We start from the raw sequence: 22,326 nt of genomic DNA, 5'->3' as shown, positions 1-22,326 counted from the left end.
ATGCAGTCTCTTGGGCCTGCCTTTTGTGTCTGGCTGTGTATATCTCTCAATCACTCCCATATTAAACACTTGTTAGGGATTACAAGACAGACTGATTGCCGTTGTTCTATTGTGGTCTTTGCATGAGAATACAGAAGTGTGTGCCACCCATTATTCATGCCTGAACGTGAAACCCTCTTCCCCCATCTGTCTACCCCCTTAGTAGGCCACCATACAGCCGGAAGACAAAAGGGTTCAGGAAGACAGAGAAGACGTGACAATGGCCCTTGAACAAGGTCAAGCCAGAGAACATCCATGGTTCAAGCACAATGGACATAACCAGAAATGTGTTCAATTGGCAATGAAAGTCACAGTCAGAAAAGCCAAAGTGTTTGCGTGTAAACACATCTTCAAGTAATATACAGTGCGCAGGCTTACGTTTTAAAATACATACAGCTTGTGTGAGGATAAGTTTGTAAAGCTTTATTGCTCCATCTAGTGGTGACTTCCCTAAGGTAAAACGGTACGCAAGCAGTCATAACTGGTTTTGATGTCCTTGCTATTCCTGCAACCTAGTGAATATTTCTGGTACTTTTGTCAGCATACATCCAATTTGCCTGATGACAAAAAGTTGCATGATAAAGATGGTGCAAAATAACTTGAATATCAGTTTGACCAAAATAGTAAGCTGACGTTATCAAAATATCAATTAAACATTAAACATAAACTACTATACAACTGTGAACAATAATTATACAAAATGTTGAAGTGTTTACATGTTGTTTTAATTTGTGTCATTCTGAGCAGTTTATTCTTGCATTTTATCGATCCCCCTTAGCTAGAGCATTTCCTGTCTTTTGTATAACTACAGGCAAAGTATTTCTAGCCAGTCAGCCCACTGACAGCCATCTTTGGAGAGCTCCTGGGAAGCTATTTCCAGTCATGAAAGTGCAGCTCCTTTGTTGAATGGGGAAAGACTGAAATCCATAAAAAGATTGGTTAAGATTACGATCGAAGTACATATTGAAAATCAGCAGTAAAATCTGACAACATTGGAATAAATTATTTTGCTTCTTTACCTCAGATTATGCTTAAAAAAAAAAGAGGCAATTTTCCAGGCTTGTATAGCTAAGGCGCACGCACTTTCTCGAGTTGATTGACAAGGCACTTTAGTAAGGGGATGCTTCCAAACAAAAGTAAGACAAAAGTAAGAAAAGGACCCTTCCACAAGTTTGTTAGCGAAGGGTACGTTCATACAGTAATGCCATCTTACCTTCAAAGAACCCACTTCAAGTGCTCTGCCCTTCAAAGTAAGACTGATCACCTTTGATTGGAATTTGCCCTACATGTGCTTCAACCCAATACCTAATTATTGGGCTTTCTATGAGATATCAACATATTTGCAGACAAAGGTACAACAGTGAAGTATCTTATTTACAACACGTTATCTTTGTGCTATACACAGCCTGATATATTAATTCAGTTTCCCAACAGCTCTGTAAATAGTATTTAGGAGTATATGCCACTTCAGACTATATATAATATTGAAAAAATATTCTAATCTGTTCTAACGACTGTTTTACACAAAATATTATTCACTTTTTCTGTGGAACCCTTGCTAAATCACCATAGGAGATCAGTTGTGGTGTCCATTCCATTTCAGGGTCAGTGTGTCATGTGTCCCTAGTGGTCACCTTGAGGTATTGCACTAAAGCAAATTGCTGAAAGCATTTGTTGTATAAAGGGAGACACGTATTTCCCCAATACGATTAAGGTATCTTTAGAAGAAAGTCTGGAGAAGTTTTAATTTAGTATTTTACCTAGCTACCAATAATACATATCATATAAACAATCACACAATATATTAGGTAGCTGGTTCTCTTCAATGGTGGACCAAATGGGACTTCAGTCTTTGTGAGTTCTTTGGTTAAGCGATCAGCAGCACATTACATGGGACAGATGGCGTGGCTGCAGTCTTTAAGCCACCCTGACGTCTAGATTTATGGTCAGCCATTTTGTAGAATAACAATATGGGACATACTCAGTGGCTAACAGTATTATGAGCTCATTTGTGCTGAATTTTAAACACGTATAATGTGTATTGGTGAAAAAGAAGTGCATTATGGCACAAGAAAACAGAACGAAATCTCGAATTATTCTGTCATTTGTTGCTGTTAACCTTATGCTCTTTTGGTAGATTTGTTTAACCTGGGCTCACAAATTGCTTTCGAAATGTTGGAATATTAAAAGAAACGGACATCGGCCCCACGCGCCAATGAGAACAAAGAATGGGCGGATTTACCGTTTCAAAGCTTCATACTGACGTTCTGACCGACCCGTGTAAAATCTTCTGCGCGCGCATTTCCAACCAATCACTTCAGTCTAGAAAGAGCGATTATGTTGATAAGTGTGATCCATTTGAATGGCAGGCCGGTCCACCGCTCACGCGTTCGAAAATAGAAACGGACCAATCAGGGCGCGCTGTGGGCGGGTTCTCAGCAAGGGGGTTGGGTGCGAAGTATCATGGAGGATCAGATCGAGAACGGCAGCCATTGAATTTACGTGAGCTGTTTGTCCACGCTGTGGATAATTTTGTTTCTTTAAACGGTCTAGCCTCCGTATAACAACCACCGACTAAATGGAGATGAAGAAGAGAATCAGTTTAGAGCTGAGGAACAAAACTCCAGCAGAGGTGAGATTTTGAGCTTTAATTATTTATTAAAATGCCGAACCGCGAAATGCTGTTAGATCGCAACCTCAGAGTAGTTACTAGACTGAAGGCTGTAACACCACATGGGCGCTTAAAAAGATGCGAGTACGATATATTTTCAGACCGAGATCAACAGAGCACAGAATATATATTTAAACGCATATAATATGTAATTAAAAAGAAAGGCCTCTGTTGTTTTTGAGTAAGTCTAATCCTTATGTTAGCGTGGAAAACGAATGAATCTGACACCTTCGCCGCATTAGACTTGTAGATGTGGGCGTCCTACTAGCACATCAAAATAACGTTATTTTAATCATTAAAATGCAATTATTATTATTGTTGTTTAGAAACTATTTATATTGTTCAACAAGTGATGACCAATTCGGCTAAGACTTTATAGTCCTGTGCCGATACCGTATACCCGTTTTTGACTGGAAACGGTAAAAAGTAAATCAAACACCTGTGTAATTATGATATTTCCAGCAAAGCCGTTCCTGGTCATATGTATGCAGAATATGGAGCAAAACATACCGCTAATGCTCTATGCTCATTTTAAAAAGCTTCACGGATGCGTACATTTCTCATTGTGACTTCTCTAAACTAGTAAAACTAGCAGTTTAGTCTTCCAAAGGCGGACATCTTACACTCCAACTCTTCAACATTAGACGTTCGTGGGGCACTTGCCTTCGATCTTCCTCGTCAATTATGTTCAGAGTTTGAGCTCGCATATCGAGCTGTTCAACGTAATGAGCAAAGCAGTGTATATAATTCGTTCATGGCTTCTGCAGCGCCTCGCCGTTTGTGTGGTTGAAGATTGTGGTGCGCTTGAATGCTGCTTGAGTGTTCGTGTCGACTGGCGGGGAGTGGAAGTCATTTTGTTGTATGAATAGTTGAGACGCAAATGACTGTTTTGTGGCGTTTTTTTAATCGGTGTAAAAAAAAAGAGATTTCCGATTCACTAAACTTACTGTGCGACAGAATACCGTGCGCATAGAGCCAAAATAGCCGCTGTTATACAAGCCATTTTGGTTAAACAAGATGCCATTTCCCCCATTGCGCAATTATGTAACCTATTGTATTATGTATTTTTGAAGCCGTTTGTTTTCCGTCGTCGTTTTATTGATTGAAGGAATGTGGCAGATGGTGAAGGGGCGGACCCCCACCCCCTCTCTCCGATTTGAGTAGATTATTGTAGGCTTGCTTACACCGAAGCGCATAGCTACGCTTCTTTTGAATGGGGGTTCTGGTTTCAAGGATCTTACGTGAACTCGAGTTAATGCTCCGACAGTGCAGACGTGTATTTGTTACGTGGCCTCGCGCATAATCGCGCGCGATCTGATCATCTCTTTGTGAAGCTTTGACTGTATTACCAAGGCGATACATGTGTGTTTATTCTTGCTGGTGCATGAGGAATGCCCTTCTGAAAGCTCCATATACAAAATGTAACGTCACTCTTTTCCACAAGGGCAACAAATGATATAATATTTTAATTTTAGGGCTGCCGTGCATGACATGTGTTTCAAATGTATTATTAAAAGACCATTCCATAATCATTTTGAGAGTTTTCATAAATACCTTTTTATAGGTTTTACGGATTAAATTTTAATCTAGATTTTACCATGAAAATGGGCAAAAAAACTGGAATGGCGATTAACAAGACCAGCATTCCCAAAGCCACATGGCAGGTTTATGTTAAATTAAGGGAAGAAAAGGGTTTCAAATCATTATTTTTAGTCTTCAGGATTTTTTGGGTTTGGTGCAACTATTCAGCCAATAGAGTTTCACTTTTGGAAAGCTTAAATGGATAACACACTTATGTTCTTAATACTTTCTATTTATTAAAACAAATGTGTTAATTACTGGTTAGATGGTTTGCGATGTCTGACACGATATCTAGAGTTGAGGTCAACCGATAGTGGATTTTGCCAATATCGATAACTGAAGTGGTGAACAGGGCAGATAACTCAGCCAAAAGTTTTAAAAGGTTTTATTGAATGTTAAAACATTTTCTTAGTCTTTCTTTACTGTGTTGGTACAGACTAATGGTGCGTTCACATACAACGCGAAAAAAACTCTCATTGCTCGCGCGAGTTTGACCGCTGGATTAAATTTGTTTAAACTCACGTTCACGCGAGTTTTCCCTCTTCCGGAAAAGGACAGGAGGAGGGGCTTCTACGACAACTTATCTTTCTGCCATCAACCATGCCATTAGCACAATGATTGCTGCTCTTCATCTGTTCTGGAAGTCCCGGATACGTTGACATTGTGTCATTCAATTCCGGTTGGCCACACACCGCTATAACCATTTTCTCATCCATTTTTTCTTATTTCTTCTGCTACTACGTCAGTGACATCCGGACAATCTCAATGCTGTTAGGCGTTCATTGCACAATGCCTCATGCGGATTTTTCGCTCAAAAATATCATGAAATTCCACAATTCGTGTCTATTCGCATCTTTGCATTGACTTTGTATGTAATCGCACCGCGCGAAACGCTGGCTTCGCGTTGTATGTGAACGCACCATTAGAGGCTACAAGAGTCCAGAATAAAATGTAGATGAAGACAACATAGGACTTTTAACTAAAAACAAGACAAAAATACATGGGACTCTTATTTTGAAATGTATGTGCTTCCAAACAAAACATGTTCTCTTAAAACCATCTACAATGTTATAAACTATAAAGTAAACATTGTCATATTGGCTAATAAATACTGTATGAGCAGTAATTTAATTAGATCCTCATTATTTAATGGTAGATAAACAGTTTGCTTGTCAGTTGTCTGTTCTGGTATTATAAAATATTTTTTCCAATGACACTGTCAGTCAAAATCAACATGAACACTACAATCAAGGTTATATAAAGAATTATTCAATATTATCTATGCTTCATATGTGCAATTTCTTATTTAGTTCATAAACCGTGACGGTGACTTTGCTCTGTTACAATCCTCTATAATGTAAATATTCACCAAATTAAGCTTTTTTTAACCTATATATTCATCATGTTAAGGGTTTTGGTCACAGGGCAACATGGGGAAATAAATAAAAACTATCAATATTAAAACACTTCTGTTACTTGGCCAAGCAAACATGGTTATCGGCCAATACCATTAATCGAAAAATTGCCTAATATCTGCCCATTAATGGACCTATACCGGTCTATCACTAGCGTTAACAGGGCTTATACTATTCCTGTAATAAGCTGTTAACTATTCATAAGATTAATACTTGTGTGGATAAGATTAACCCTTGTGGATATTTATGCCCACAGTATAAATGAGCAGTCATTCTTTCTTTGCCATTGGCCTTTTTTTTTTTTTCATGTTCATGGCTTGTTTGCACTTTTTGTACTGCAGGTTGCAGAGCTGGTGGTGGATAACTGCCGCTCAAGTGACGGTGAGATTGAAGGCCTGACAGATGAGTTTAAGGAGCTGGAGTTCCTCAGCATGGTCAATGTTGGTCTCACCTCACTGGCCAAGCTACCCTCACTTCCAAAACTGAGGAAGGTCAGTGAAAAGATTCAGCAAGATCATACCTTATATTACTCATAGTTGTACTCCGTTCTTATGTAATTACACAGTAACATGACTTTATAGAGCTTAATTTTTTCACCATTTATATAGAGATTAAGGATGTTTTTCTCTCTACAGTTGGAGCTGAGTGATAATAATATCTCGGGGGCTCTCGAAACACTCTCAGAGAAATGCCCCAACTTGACGTATCTTAATTTGAGTGGTAACAAGATTAAAGAACTCAGCACACTGGAAGCCCTGGTAAAAAAAGAAACGCATGCAATATTACTCACCCAGTAAATAATCACTGTATAAATAGAGTATGGATATATATGGAAGGTCTTATACGTACCTATACTAATGTGTAAAGAAATCGGCCCTTAAAACTACATGTTTGCACCTTACAAATAGTTTAAAGACAAGTTGTTTTTTTTCTCGTTGTGCTTTATGCGTTCGTAAATTCTTGAAATAAACTTTCATAACTCAAAGTTGTTTAAGCTTGTTTGATGCCTTTTCAGCAAAACCTAAAGAACCTGAAGAGTTTGGACCTGTTTAACTGTGAGATCACCACATTGGAGGACTACAGGGAAAGCATCTTTGAACTGCTGCCTCAGGTCACATACCTGGATGGCTTTGATGCAGAGGACAATGAAGCTCCAGACTCTGATGCTGATGAAGATGGTAAGAACAGTGAACGAGACTGGAATCGTTTTTGTTGTAATTTGTTATGGATATTGTAAAATAGATGCACTGAAACATTTAAAAATCATACATCTAGCGTAATGCAAATGTGATTACCATAAAAGTTTGTAACGGTAAAGGAATATTGCTACTTTTCTGCTTAGAAGATGATGATGAGGAGGAGGATGATGGTGAGGAAGGACCTGGGCAACTCGGGGACTATGAAGAAGAGGAGGAGGAGGAGGAGGATGAGGAAGGCTCAGAGAGTGGAGAAGTTGGGCTGTCCTATCTAATGAAAGAGGACATCCAGGTAATGTTGCTTACACTTTTTTTTTTACATTGATTTCTTTTCTAAAACTTTACATTGTTAAAAATCTCTAACAATGGATTACTTCATAACAGGATGAAGAAGATGATGATGACTATGTAGAAGAGGAAGGAGAGGGTAAGCATGAATCACACCCTGAGTTATGGTCATCTTCAGTTGTATCCTTTAAGCGGTCGCATTTTTGTGTGGCTACTCTATAATGAGCAACAACTTCTTTGTACAGAAGAAGAGGCTGGAGTTCGAGGAGAGAAGCGAAAGCGGGTCGCTGAAGATGAGGGTGAAGATGATGATGATGAAGACGATGACTAACCCTATTTGTTTGACTTAGAAACAATATCCAAGCTGTAGATCATCCCTGAAAAAGACAGTGATCTTGCAGATTGTTTTTCTCTTTGTAAACCATAGATAAATCACTGTATAGCTAATTGTTTTCTTTTATAAATATATTACACTTTATAAAAGGGGTATATTGACAATTCATTTATAGCCATTCCAAGTTTATTTCTCAACACAGCAGTCCATTTCATCAAGGGGTGTGCTTGGGGAGGTTTGCAGGGCAAGTTGAGATTTTGTGATTCCAAATCAACACGTGATTGGAGCTTTGAGACTGCAGCATTTGTTAGTCCCAGTCCGTAAAACTCAGCCACTCAGTTTGTGCTCCAGCTCCCAGTGACTTTCCCCAAGACCTCTGTAAGGAGAGTCCTGCTCCTCATCTACCTCTCTAGGTATCATTTTCAGCCCACCATGGAGCAGCAAGCCAATCATCTCCAGCTATCAACCCCCTTTGTTGCTGGATAGACCAATCACTGCCAAGGATCTTGTCACTCTTTCAGTGGCATGGTTTCCACTTGATTCAGCTTTTTTTATGGATCAGGCTGGTTCATGTTGGCAGACCAGATGGTATGTGATCTCATACATTTTAAAATGTAATGTAAATGAATTGAGAAAAAAATTAGGAGTTGAGCTATTAAATTTGTTTTAATCTCAGTTTATTATTGCAGAGATAAATCATGGATTGTTTTTTAGCAATTCGCCCTTTCTCAAGTTTATGCATAAAGTCATATATTTTTGACAAGATGTCATCTAGAGCGAAGTAAAAAATTCAGATGTGTTTCATTTTAAGAGAAATTGCATTGCTGGAAATTTCTCAATGTTCAGGTTTAACAGCTTTGTTGGATTAAACCCTTTCTACCTTTGTCTTGCTGTGGGAACTGGTTAGTTTCTACTTTTTGTTGAGGTATTTTACAGAGTAATACCTTTTTAATCAGATGTTCGTATGGCAATATGTATATATTATCTGTTTCAACAGGTTGCCGTTTTTTGTTTTCTTTTTAATCTATTTGGTCAATTGTTTTAATACAACTTACATGCAGGTCACCTGTTTTAATGTCCAGTACTTGGTTGTTGTGTGAGTGTTGCATTTGGGGTTTTAAATGCAACACTTGAAGTTTGTGTAAAGAGTGAATGAATTGTCCTTTTGATGATTAAAATGACATAACTCCTTGATGTTATGTTTAAAAGATTATCCTTTTGTGTGGAAAAGATTTCTGTAATTTTGTTAAAAAATATGAGTCTATGAGGGCCTTCTTGCAAATGGTAGCCTCAAACATGGATGAAGAAGCACTGTTTTTATGTCTCCAGAGTTGATGATAGAAATCTCTTTTTAGATACATTTGGAAAAGATTTATAAAAGCCTTTCGGGGAATGCAAAAACGTTGTCCTTGATTTTAGGATAGGATTTTATTGTTTTCTTCGAGACTAAAAAAAATTATTAAAGGATTATTAAAAACTAAAAAAATTTGTAAAGGTAGTAGAACAGCAAAAGTAGGTGTTTTTAAATTACACAAATTCCAAATGTCATTGACTTTATTTAACTTGTGGCATGTGAGCTCCACTACCATCTGCTAAGCCTTTTACTTAGACCATTTATCTTTTATGAGTTACACAAATAAGTTAGAGCATAGTGGAAAAGGGTGTGGCGTGTGATGCACTGGCAGAACAGACCGTTTCCACGAGAGTCATTAATTAATCAGGACTCGGAGTAAAGTTCTCATCCAACCAATCAGAATACCTGTGGAGCACTGGTGGGGTGGAGTCATGAGGCTTCTCTTCTCATTATTTATAGATTTGATAAGTGATTGTGTAATGAGGATTATGCAACTGAACGATGCTTGTTCTGATCTGACAGGAATATAGGTTCAATACAAGTTAATCTCAAACTTGTATTTAATCTAATCAACATTATGCCAAAAATGCGGTCATTTTTGGCATAATGTTGATTAGCACATAATACAATTTCGACTCGACCTTTTCTTTAAAAACACAAATTTAGGTTGCAGTGAGGCACTTACAATGGAAGTACAGGGGCCGATTTTTAAAGGTTTAAAGGCAGAAATGTGAATTTATAAAAAAAAAAAACATGAATCTTTTAACTTTTTAAGGTTTGTGGCGTTACGTCGCCATGGCAATAAAGTTGTAAAATTAAATAACTTAATAAATAATGCACATATTGTTCACATTTTGTGACTATACTTTTAAAACAGAATTTTAACATTTACCGATTGGCCCCATTGACTTCCATTGTAAGTGCCTCGCTGTAACCCAGATTTGTGTTTTTTTTTTTTTTTTTTTTTTTTAGAAACGGAAAGACTAGTCAATATTAAATTTAGTGGTAATCAAAATTATGCCACAAATGCTGTCAATTGATCTTAACTTGTATTACACCCGGAATATTCATTTTAAAATGAGTGTGATAAATTCAATTGAATAGTTGTCTTCTATATTGTTTATGTATTTTTTTTAATCAAATATTACATTTAAATTAAATATTTCAAATATTACAAACCACCAGACATTGAAACTGTTTCACTGCAACATGGCCTTTACACCACCTGAGGGAGCTAGTTAACTATTAATGCTTGTTTTGTCTTCCATAAATTAATTCTCACATCCTCTCAAGGTCATATCCCAATTACTGTAAAGGCCTGTTTAAGAAGCTTTGACATGTGAAGACATTTCTGTGAACATATTAAAAGGGCCATGGATGGATCTACACAAATGTCTGTTAAGCTTTGCATCCTGTTTTGCATAGGGAATTGCACTAATGTTTCATGATCTGATGTGTATGATGGCCACCACTCAAATAGTATATTGACCTTACGTTTGAAATGTGTAAAATAATGCTTTAACAGTGCGTTTGCACCTTTAAAATATTATTTTGTTTCTCAAAAGGGCTTAGATGAATGTAAACACGCACACAAACACACACATATGTCACACAGATTAAAGCTCATCCATGAGCAGACTGTCCCGACCCCCACTAAGTGAGCTGGAGTCGTCCAATCAGAAAGCCCTAGCCTGTGTAAGCCTTATATGGAGTTAATTCTGCGAAGAGCCAAGAATGGATGTGCAGTTATAAGTAGCCATTTAGCTTTTGTTATATCTCCACTCCTCTAGAGGGATCTTATATTTCAATAGCTGCGTTTACATGGGACACGTTTTGTTTTAATCGGAGTGGTGGTGGCGTAGTGGGCTAAAGCACATAACTGTTAATCAGAAGGTCGCTGTTTCGATCCCCACAGCCACCACCACTGTGTCCTTGAGCAAGGCAGTTTGCTACGGGGGGGATTGTCCCTACAATAAGCGCTCTGTAAGTCGCTTTGGATAAACGCGTCTGCCAAATGTATAAATGTAATCTGAATGAAATAATTCCGATCGATGATTCCGTATGTACGGTTTACATGAACGCTACATAAAGTGATCTGATTGATGTGAGCGTGAATATGTTTTAAGCATCAGATCAGAACTGCTATTGTGACATGTGTACACTGCACGCAGCACTGTTGAAAAAGAGAGTTGCAACCACTGATCTTATATATATATATATATATAAATAAGATCAGTGGTTGCGACACTAATTGAACTCACCGCCATAGTTCCAAACAAATCATCGATGTCAACCTGTTTGAATGGGTTTAAGCGGGCAGACAACACCAGCGACTATATTTTCGGTAAATATTAACGCATAATGTGCATTGATCACTACGTTGACCATTTATAGTAGCATTTATTTTTGGGGAGGGATGGAGAGACAGCATTAATCCGTTTTTCTGTGTTTTAATTTTGGAGGGAAGGGGGATTGATCCCATAACGTAGAATACATTTACAGTATGTATGTATTAATATTTTTCTCGTGCTTCTATGGTCATACTTACTCACATCCTAATGTTATCTTATGTTAAGACATTCACATAAGCATGCACAACAAGTGAATATCAAGTAATGCAAGCAACTGCTCAATTTAACCAAAGAGTTTGGTCAATAGTCTAAAATAAACAAGGCACCCAGTTGCATTCAGCAAAATATTTTATTATATAATATATCCAGGGAGAGGGTAGATACGTTTTTCCTTGAATGGGCAGTCTTTCTAGAAACTCATTCGACCTCCTACAGGGAGAGAAAAATGGCAAAACGCAGGCCAGGAAAGGCATAAAATTGTTCTGGAAAATGAAGAAAAAGAGATCTGTACACCTGGCCATGAGTGCTCAAACTTCACTGGATGATGAGTGCTCAAAACATCTCCAGACACACATGCAAGAACCACAGATTCAAATTCTTATCCATAAAATTATAGCAAAAAAATTCAAACTCTGTGCCACAAGTAATGCTACAGTTACTTAAATGTTTGGGTGAGGGCATTCCACTGCCAGAAGACCGTGGTGGAAGATGTATTCAGATCTTTTACTAAAGTACTAAAACCACATTGTGAAAATACTCCACTGCAAGTAAAAGTCCTATTCAAAACCTTACTTAAGTCTACCACTCCTGGAGTCGTGAGTTCAAATCCAGGGTGTGCTGAGTGACTGCAGCCAGGTCTCTTAAGCAATGAAATTGGCTCAGGTTGCTAGGGAGGGTAGAGTCACATGGGGTAACCTCCTCGTGATTGCTTTAATGTGGTTCTCACTCTCGATGGGGCACGTGGTGAGTTGTGCATGGATGCCGCAGAGAATAGCGTGAAGCCTCCACACGCACTATGTCTCCACGGTAACACTCTCAACAAGCCACTTGATAAGATGCATGAATTGATTCGTCCTCCGACACCTGGATTGAGTCACTATGCCACCACTAGGACTTAGAGCACATTGGGAATTCCAAATTGGGGAGAAAAAAAAAACCTTAAGTAAATGTATGTAAGTATTATCAGCAAAATGTACTTAAAGTACTAAAAGTAAAAGTACTTACTGTGCAGAAAAATTATCCCTGTCAAAAATTGCACACCTACAGTTAGGTCCATACGTATTTGGTCATTGGCATGATTTCTGTCCAGTATATTGAATCTGAAATTAAATAATGACTATGGACTTCAAGTGCTAACTACCCTTAAATTTGTGGGTGTTTTCAGAAGTATCAAGTGAACCATGTAATGATTATAGCCATTTGACAGACTGCCAATTTCAGAGGATCAAATGTTATTGCACAAGGTTCTTATAAACCTAAATAAAATGATCATATTTAGTACTTGGTTGCAGATTCTTTGAATTTGATGACCAAATAATACACTCATACTAAAGCTGAAAGTCTGCATTTTAAACTCCAAATCATTGTTTCATTTCAAATCCAATGTGGTGAAGGGCAGAGCCAAAATAACCAAAAATTGTGTCTCCATCACCCCACCAGCTCCAGCACTCCACCATTCCAATAGTCCCACTAACCAGCTTCTTCATCACTCCACTGCTTACAGGAATGGCAAGCTCCACCAGCCTGGTCATCACTCCACTTGTCATATCCTCCAGATCTGTCTACATGAGATCCCTTTCTCCTGAGTATTAACACGACCTTGGACTACAATTCCCAGAATCCCTTTCCTCCCACCATTCTCACATACACACTTGTTTCCCATTCCCTCATCAGCTCCCTGTGTATTTAGTCTCTGCTCTGGCTTTACTTCGCTGCAAACTTAGTCTTGCCAATTCACCTTGTTGTTTTGCATTTCTGAGCGTTTTCTATCTTGTTGGCCTGCCTGTTTTGACCATTGCCTGTTCCTTGGATTACCCCTGTTGTCTCTTGATTTGGATTTATTTGCATTGTGTGGATTTGCTTATCTGGTTTGACCTCTGCCTGTTTGACTACTCTCTCTCAAAAACCCTGCTCATTGATCTTCCCTCTGTGTCTGATTCTGATTCATCACACCACTCTCCACTCATAAGCAATCCTGTTGAAAACAAACAAATGACACAAACACACACACACACACAAGCCACTTTTGTTTAAGGAAAAAAAAAAGAGAAAAAGAGCCCCAGTAAATTTAATCTCAAATAAACAGCAGAATACCTGTTTATAATAACAGAACTGTCTGATGTGTGTAGAGGTGTATGTAGTTATGTTGTATTAGTTGCCTGTATTAAATAAAATAAATAAATAATAAGAAGAATATCCCATCTTCAGCAGCTGGAAAAAATGCTGAAAAATGGACAACTGCCTTATTGACCAGCACAATATATAACAGAAATTACTGAGTGCACCTTTAGCTTGACATGGCATCTAAAATACATGGCACTCCTTCGCAAGATGCTGAAAAAACTGAGACATGGCTTAACTGTCTTTGAAACGTCTAGCTAGCTAGCATTGTACATAGAAATACAAATGAAAAACAGTGCGGATGGATGCAAAAATGTGTTCATGTGAACAGTCCATAACTTGTAAACTTGTAATGTAATCTAACTTGTAAGAGGCAGGCATTGATTGAGGTATTGATGTCAAAACATAAATAGACATAGGCAGAAAACAAGTGAACATCAAATAAGTTGACAACATGGAACATTATGCTACTGGGCAAACATATATGTGTGCCAATCATTTTTTGCCTAAACACAGCTGAAGCGCAATTGCTGTAAGTTTGTGCATGTGACTCACTCAGATTTTGTTTTTCTGATGCACACTGCATCATTCACAGTCCAAGATGAGAACTCAGTTATGGCAGAATCCATTTCAACAGCAGTTGCTCATTATGCAACAGCCACCAGCAATACAAATGTGAATTCAAATCTGGGGGTTAGCCCTGATAAGTGGAAAATCTTTTTTAGAGGCATGTTTATATAATTTTTATTCTATCATGAAATATTGCTTTGACCCATATACACCAGAACACAAGTAACAGTAAACAGTTGGGTTGTGGATCCCTTACATACCAAATCCCATTGGCCAGCTCTATACCTCACACAAATCTGTGGAAGTTACTTTAACCTTGGAGCAATCAATCCTTATTCCATCAAAATAATGGGGTTGAAGTCGTTTTTATTGATTCAGCAAATTGTCACCACTCTACATAGTAACTGTCTGAATGGAGGTCATGGACAACATTGCAATGAAAGAAACAAAGCATATTATGGCAGCACAGAACTACCAGAAAGCATACGCATTAGCCCTTAAACACTAATTTAGGGTCTTGATTCATTTTACAAAGCTATAATCATCTGTACTGTTTTCTTCATAAATTAAACATTTGAGGGCGTATTAGCGTTTTTTTTTTTTCCAGGGTTAAAGTGACCATTAGGACAGAAGAGCAGCCTGAAATTATGGCTGACTTTCCTTCTCATTATCTGGAAAGTGTTCTTAGGGCTGTCAATCGATTAAATTTTTTTATCGAATTAATTACATGGTGTCCCGATTAATTAATCGCATTTAATCGCATATAAATATTTGCTGAGAAAGCCCCTCATATAACAATAATTCAGTATAATGATGAAAGAATTATACATAGTTATCTTCAAATATTAAAAAAAATTATATGTATATACTTTATATTACTTGATCATAAGTCAATCATTGGCATACAGTTCACAGCAATCCATTTCACAAGTGAATTTGTCAATCAGTTGGAGATTTATTATGAGGGCTTGTTTAAGGACCCGTCAATGTACACCTGCGTCAGACATGCTTGTGTAGCGTCTCGGGTACATTGCATCATAAACATATTGTTTAAGTCACTGTGTCAATTTAAATATAGTTTAATACTTAGAACACATCTTGAGATCCCTTAGTTAAAATCTACCATCGTGTGTTTTGATTAATTGCGTACATTTTTTTTTTATGTTATTGTTAATCAAATTAATCGCACTGAATTAACACATTAAATTGACAGCCCTAGTTATAAGACATGTTTAAGTTAAAAATTATTGATTTAAGGCCAGAAAACCACACATCCTGTATTGGGATGTACAAATCAACCAATAAAAAACATATACTGGTCCACTATTTATCTGAAAATTGGGAGGCTCATGACCCCCAAATGTCTAAGGTGGTTACGGCCATGATTAAAGGGGACCTAAGGCACAAATTTGTGCCTTGGATTTGAACAAGATAATGCTCCAGTTGACATGGGGTCAATGCTGATATTGACCCCATTTTCCCGAGTTACTGACAAGCTACGCCATTTTCCATCAGACATTTTTGCATCAGTTTATGTGTAGTTAGTTGCCTTCTTCTGCGCCATGACCAATAATGCATTGCATCAACAATCATCAGAGACCTGCAGTCCAAAAAATATTTTATCCTATATTTAAGATGTATCCATTTCAATTTAATAACATATTTCCAGCTAATTGAATTGCCTAATCTTTAACCAAATAAAATGTATAAATCTTAAAAAAGTTAAATTTTATTAATAACAATTTCTTCAACACTATTCAATTCAATTAGATGGACATTTGTTATTAAATTGAAATTGATACATCTTAAAAATAGGTTAAAATATTTTTTTGAGTGGGGGTTCTCATCCTGTGTTGTAACCAATGTTGGGTGTAATCTTGTTACAAAGTAATTATTTAATGTAATTTAATTACATTTGTAGTCAAAAGTAGTGTAGTCAATGCATTACATTTAAAATGATTGTAATTAGATTACAGTTACTGACTTACAAAGTTAATTATTTTTAAATAAATCACTTGGGTTATACATATTTCTAAAATATATATTATTTATGTAGAAACCATTTAAAACATGTTTATATCATGTTCATGTTTGTTTGTGTTACTGTGACAGATAAAGGGACAACGACATTGAAAAGGGAAGAAAAATAGACATTATTTTGAAATAATTGAGCAGAATAACAAACTATTTTGTGAAAATTGTTTTAGAAAGTTACTAAAAATCAAAATAATTTGTAATATAATATCTTTGCCCATTAAGTAATTGGTAAAGTAATTTGATTACAATTTTAGAGAAGTAATAAGTCATTTTAGCGGATTACTATTTTTGAGTAACTTACCCAACATTGGTTGTAACCTAGGTTCCGTTTTCCCTCAAAGATTACATTTTTACTCCACTGATGGTTAGGTTTAGGGTTTGGGAGTAGAGTTAATAAAATATGTATTTCTCGTCACTGTATAACATGACTGAAAACTAAAAACAACTTACTTAACAACTAGCTTTGGCACCCCTCTGTGGATATTTCACCAGGAAACTGGGTCTCACACGTGCCCATATGTTCGACGAACTGGGTTTGTAGACATAGAAATCTGAAAACAGCTCTCATAGGAATTGTTTTGAGTGAAAACTGGGGGCTGTTCACACCATCCTTGTACTAAAAAAAAGCTAGAGGCAGCACCACAAATAAAGCTCAGGTGTCTTGAGATGCATTTTTAACAGTTGAAGTACTTTTTAAGGACTTTTAAAGGTAATTTAACTTTTTAATATTAATTTTTAAACATTTGTATAAAATCATGACTACTCACATGAGATGAGACTTATCAATAACTTTATAATAGCTGTTTTATTCCACATGGAGAGGGTCCCCTCATTGGGATTGCCATGTTAGTATTACTTGACCAGCTGAATACTACTCACTTAATCTTAGTAAATACCCTATTATAAGACACTTTCACTCTTGATTTCAATTAATCATGGCTGACTGTGTATAGGGATTTTTTTACAGGGGCATCTTTAACTGAAAACTATTGCGTTTGAATGATGCTGCAAACTGCACCTATGCCCCTAGGTGTCAGTGTAAGTCCAGAACGACATTAACAAAGATGTTCTTTGTGCACCTTTAGTTTAAGTACCATTGTTCCACTGTCAAGCTAAGGTTCAGTTTTTGATTGCAAATGTTGATAAGTATGCCACCATCAGATTCTGTTGGTCTACTATCCCCAGGTAGCACACATACATCTCCAAGATGTCTTCTTAAGAGAGATGAAAGTATCACATTCTAATTAACATCTGATATTAAAAAGAACAGATTTACTTGCATTCTAAATAATAAATGTCTCAAAGACATCTTCTGAATGTCCTTCTGACATCTGTCTAATTGCAAATGAGATCTTAATAATACATCTATCAGATGTAAACAACACACATCAAATAGATGTGTAGGGACACTGACCTTAAAATTATATCACAAGGCAAATGTTACCTGCTCAAGTCAGATTGGTTCTCTTACATTTTCATCTGGTAAATCGACCTGAAGGATCTGAATTTAATCAAGGCCACCTCAATTGAGTGAATTGGTTTGATTGATTAATTGCGCTTGAGGCATACCATTAAATAAATGCACAAGGTACAGACAACCATACAAAGCCAATATTGCTGCACTGTGACTGATCTATATTAATATAGGTCACATTCAACAGCAATTCTTTCTAAGCCTTCTCCTATGAAGAAATATAATTTAAGGGTGAGCAAGGCAATACCATTTAGCCCCTGAACTCAACCCGTTATACTGTCTCTGAGATGTCTCTATTAATTTATTTCAATCGGTAGAAGCACACTAAAACCAGATGTTGCTAGGCTAATAAGTCACAATGCAGCACTCCACCCCCATCTTAACCCACAGGTATACAAGCTCTCACTGGCCCAGATGAACCGTTGCCTCCGAGTGAACCAGGTGTAGTGGATCATCAACTCAAATGCTTGCACTTCAGGCACTGCATACATACACAATCACCCTTCATTTGTGAAAGCAGCTAAAAGACTGTTAACATGTTCCCAATCCAAAAAAGTATTGAAAGCAGTGCTTTGAATGTATGGCTTCTGGGACAGTCCTGCATCTCATGTTTGATCCTACATAATCACATTTTAATACAAAACTCCTCTCTATTAGATAATGTGTTTAAATGTACTGCTAAACCTCCAGGGCCCCAGAGATTATTAAGGATGGTGAGAAGAGAGGAAAGGAAAGTGGGTGTGACAGGGCGGAGGGCAGGTGGCAGGTTGTGATTTTGCACATCCGGCCCCTAATCAGGCTAATCAAGCCTCAGAGAGGGATAAAGGCCAGCTGTCAGACACCTGTGTGTGTTTGTCTTTTTGTTTAGTTCTTCATTAAAAACTAATATTTATATCGTCAATCCGGTTCTTGCCTCCTCCTTTCCATGAGTCCCTTTACACTGGTGCCGAAATCCAGGAAGGAGGAGGGATGCGCCGTAGTAGGGTCCTCGCCACTACCATCCAACCCAACGGAACAGCCCCGGCCATCCGCCGGAGGATGGAGGAGCCCGGCCGCCTGGAAGCGGAGGAATGGCCGCCGACCGCGAGGGGAGGAGGGGCTCCCAATCAACCCCCTGAAGCGATTAGCACTGCCAGGGGTTGGGGAGACCCCTACCGCCCACCAAAAACTTGGCAGGGTTTCCGTCCACCAGGGGCCGAAGGTAATTGTAATTGAGGCTAAATAAATTGTATTTGTACTATGTTGTGTAATGCAATTGATGTAGTCCATAACAACATGGTAACATGCAGCAGACATATTTACATTTGCATCTTGCTCATAACAAAACAAAGAATATTGGTAACACTTTAAAATGAGGTTCCATTTCTTAACATTAGTTAATGCGTTAGCAATCATGAACAAACAATTAACAATATTTTGGTTACAGCATTTATTAAGCTTTGTTAATGTGCATTTATACATGTGAATGTGTATACATATTAACCTTATTGTAAAGTGATACCAGAACACTGCATGTGTTTTGATCATTATTGCGATTTATTTTGTGCTGCAAAGCTGGGGGTTATTTTAAACCTTAGTGCTATGTTTATAATGCCAGAGGCACTGTATAACAACAACTACTTCTCTAAGAACAAACCGCATTTTGCATTTGATCCTGATGATTAGACTTTCAAGTTCTGTACACTGAACTTGATTCATTATAACCTGGAACTGGGCCAAGAGGATGACTCAGTTTTGTATCATACCCTAATATGTATCATACCCTAAAGTGTTTAGTGAATGTTTTGCATGAATATACTACATATATTTACATGACTGGTGTACACAGGCTGTTACTCAGAATGAACGCATCTAAATGCATTAAGTGCATCATTGTACAGATGTGTTATATTCTGGATGGATGGATGGATGGATTTTGGAACAACCCTCATGAAAATTTTACAATGATTTTAGTATAGTAGCACCAAATGTAACGATGGTATTTTGGTGGGAATGTCATCGATTCAAATAAAAAAAATCTATTAGGTGAGTGAAAGAAACCAGCAAATGTTATAATTTCTAAATGTGTTTGTCCAACTAATTTTCCCATACCAAATACCACAGTATGTGTAATTGAACCATAGTTACAGTGATCTTAAAATGAATCATTAAACTATGGTTACTATTTAAGAAATACGAGTAAAGTTAACTTGGCTTGATTCAGAATTTTAGTTTTGTCACATAATCAGAGCAATAATTTGCCACCGTTATTATACAGTAATCATATTACACTGGCTCAGTAAAAATCTTATTGTTAAACAACATGTGTGAGTTTGGGTGGTAAAGCAATGAAGATAGTGACTAAGTCAAGATTTCTGCTACAGAAAGTGTAGATCTCACTTGGCCTTAAACCTAATGCAAATAAGCTTTGCATATGAAGCCTGGCATGCTGGAGTTAAGCTTGCTTTGGAAAGCTGTGGCCTAGATTACAAACATAATTTAGATTACATAACCTTAATTTAGTGAAAGTCTGGGCTTTTAGAAGTTTCATAATATAACAGGTACTTGTGTTTCCTAATAAAAAATGTAATCATGCAGACCAATTATTGTTATAATCATAGATTGTAAAATTAGATTCAGGTATTTTAGAACATTCGCAGATGGAACAGAAATGTGCATTCACTGACTACAGGGACAGTTGTTGACCCTGTTCACCCACCCCACTGATTTGAGTTAAGATCAGTAACTCATGATTATGCCTGTAATTATGACCTCATAATTACAATTCAATGGGAGAGAAGTTAATAAGTAGCTGCTTCAAATAACAATGTGCGTGTTCATAGGCTTTCCTTCATGAAATTCAGAACAGTACATTTTCAAAACAACACAAGGCCTCCGAAAATAAAAAAATGAATCTGAAAAAGAATGATGCAATTCATGTGAAAGAGTATTTGCTGGCTAGGTCCACTGAGTTGAGTCTCTGTTTTTGAGGTATGTGGCAACATTTGTTTTACTGGATAAAATAATAATAATAACAAATAACAGTTCTGTATCTTATTTTTGTTGTTTGTTTTGATTTGATTTTCTCCCCTTTTTGAAATGCCCAATTCCCAATGCACTTTAAGTCCTCGTGGTGGCATAATGACTCAATCCGGGTGGCAGAGGACGAATCTCAGTTGCCTCCATGTCTGAGACCATCAACCCACACATCTTATCATGTGGCTTGTTGAGCGTGTTACCGCAGAGACATAGTGCGTGTGGAAGCTTCACATCATTCTCCGTGGCATCCACGCACAACTCACCACATTATAGCAACCACAAGGAGATTACCCCATGTGACTCTACCCTCCCTAGAAACTGGGCCAACTTGTTTTCTTAGGAGACCTGGCTGGAGTCACTCAGCATGCCCTGGATTCGACCTCGCGACTCCAGGGGTGGTAGTCAGCATCTTTACTCACTGAGCTACCCAGGCCCCTGCAGTTCTGTATCTTTTGAATTCTGCTCCACTAATTTGATTTGACAAGCAGTGTTGCATGTGTAATATTTTGTATAACACCCTGTCTACACCGAATGCATCCGTTGAAGTAAATATTCTAAAAAAAAGGTGCAGATAGCATGGGCCAATCAGCTGTGAGCTTGAGTAGACTTCAGCAATAGTTAAATAGGTAAATAACCTGCATCATACTATTTTCAATTTTCTATTTTCAATAGAAATCCACTGATATAAACATTTACTTATTAGGGGCCCCTATTTTTTTGATAGTGTTCTTATTAGGGACAAAGTACAACTGTATCTTTTGTGCTTACTGCAACATATCGCTTGCTTTATATCAGCTTAGCCCTGATATTTGCTGCTTGCAGCTACAGTATATTTACTGTATATCATTATTATTGTAATGTTATTGTTGCTAAAACTGCATATAAATGTGGTTAGAAACAAATGATTATTTAAACTAGTAGACCAGGTTTAGAAACATCACACGCTGGCTTTATTATACCAATCAGATGTTATTTAAATATGTATGGCAAAAAGGTTCAAACATATGATATTTGTGAAAATATAAAGTATAAAAAATAAAGTGGTTGGAGTAGCTCTGCAGCATGTCAGCCATAGAAGAGAGTATCTAGCGCAATGCTTAGCAACAGATGTTTCCAGTGTGTAAAGCTTCATTGATTATAATGGGAACTATCTGCTTTTGATGCAATGCATCAAAGGTGTAAACAGGGTGTATGTCTTGCAAAAAGTGTAGACAACATTTTTTCTTGAGCAGTGCAAAAATAAACACACTAGTTGGCCATATTGTGTCTGAAATGTCAGTTATTCGATATTAACGTCTTGTTTATAGAACTGTAGAATAAAAGCAATAGGTATCATACTCACAATCATGCTGTTGGACTTATTATAAGAATGGCTGCTATTACATATGACCTGAAGTGAGAGCAAAGGTGCATGTAAGACTAACCCAGTAATGCATGTTGTACTTTTGAAATAAATAAATCATGTTATAGGTGTCCTTTTCATTTTTCACCAACACTTACTGCTCTAGTTTCTCAGATTCTCAAACTGTAGTGTGTCCAAAAAACAAACAAAACAAAAATACATTATCAAGACAAATTTTATTTTCAAAGGATATATGTCTAGTTATTCTGAAAAAATAATTATATATATATATATATATATATATATATATATATAT

The 22,326-nt window shown here is 37.2% G+C and overlaps 1 protein-coding gene across 2 annotated transcripts; it reads left to right on the top strand.

The window, feature by feature from the left end:
* Positions 1-2,487: 2,487 nt before the first annotated feature.
* Positions 2,488-8,753, top strand: LOC127620344 (acidic leucine-rich nuclear phosphoprotein 32 family member E-like). 2 transcript variants are annotated; one of them, XM_052093554.1, is made up of 7 exons: positions 2,488-2,671; positions 6,048-6,197; positions 6,342-6,464; positions 6,722-6,884; positions 7,052-7,194; positions 7,287-7,329; positions 7,436-8,753. In XM_052093554.1, exons 1-7 carry the CDS (start codon positions 2,618-2,620, stop codon positions 7,519-7,521), a joined length of 762 nt encoding a protein of 253 aa, XP_051949514.1. In that variant the 5' UTR covers positions 2,488-2,617; the 3' UTR covers positions 7,522-8,753. The 2 variants fall into 2 exon arrangements, with proteins under 2 accessions (XP_051949514.1, XP_051949513.1); XM_052093553.1 differs by having other exon boundaries at positions 7,049-7,194; positions 7,436-8,751.
* The last annotated feature ends 13,573 nt before the right edge of the window (positions 8,754-22,326 follow it).

Source organism: Xyrauchen texanus, chromosome 26 (assembly GCF_025860055.1).
Source record: "Xyrauchen texanus isolate HMW12.3.18 chromosome 26, RBS_HiC_50CHRs, whole genome shotgun sequence".
Taxonomy (NCBI): Eukaryota; Metazoa; Chordata; class Actinopteri; order Cypriniformes; family Catostomidae; genus Xyrauchen; species Xyrauchen texanus.
The sequence above is the reverse complement of the archived record's forward strand: the minus strand, read 5'-3'. Positions and strand labels throughout refer to the sequence as shown.

What these genes read in the sequence shown, in the direction of transcription:
- LOC127620344 (XM_052093553.1), top strand. Translation starts at nt 2,618, where the DNA reads ATGGAGATGAAGAAGAGAATCAGTTTAGAGCTGAGGAACAAAACTCCA. An exon ending in TCAGCACACTGGAAGCCCTG is followed by an intron (nt 6,465 to 6,721) that starts GTAAAAAAAGAA and finishes ATGCCTTTTCAG; the next exon opens with CAAAACCTAAAGAACCTGAA. An exon ending in TAATGAAAGAGGACATCCAG is followed by an intron (nt 7,195 to 7,286) that starts GTAATGTTGCTT and finishes ACTTCATAACAG; the next exon opens with GATGAAGAAGATGATGATGA.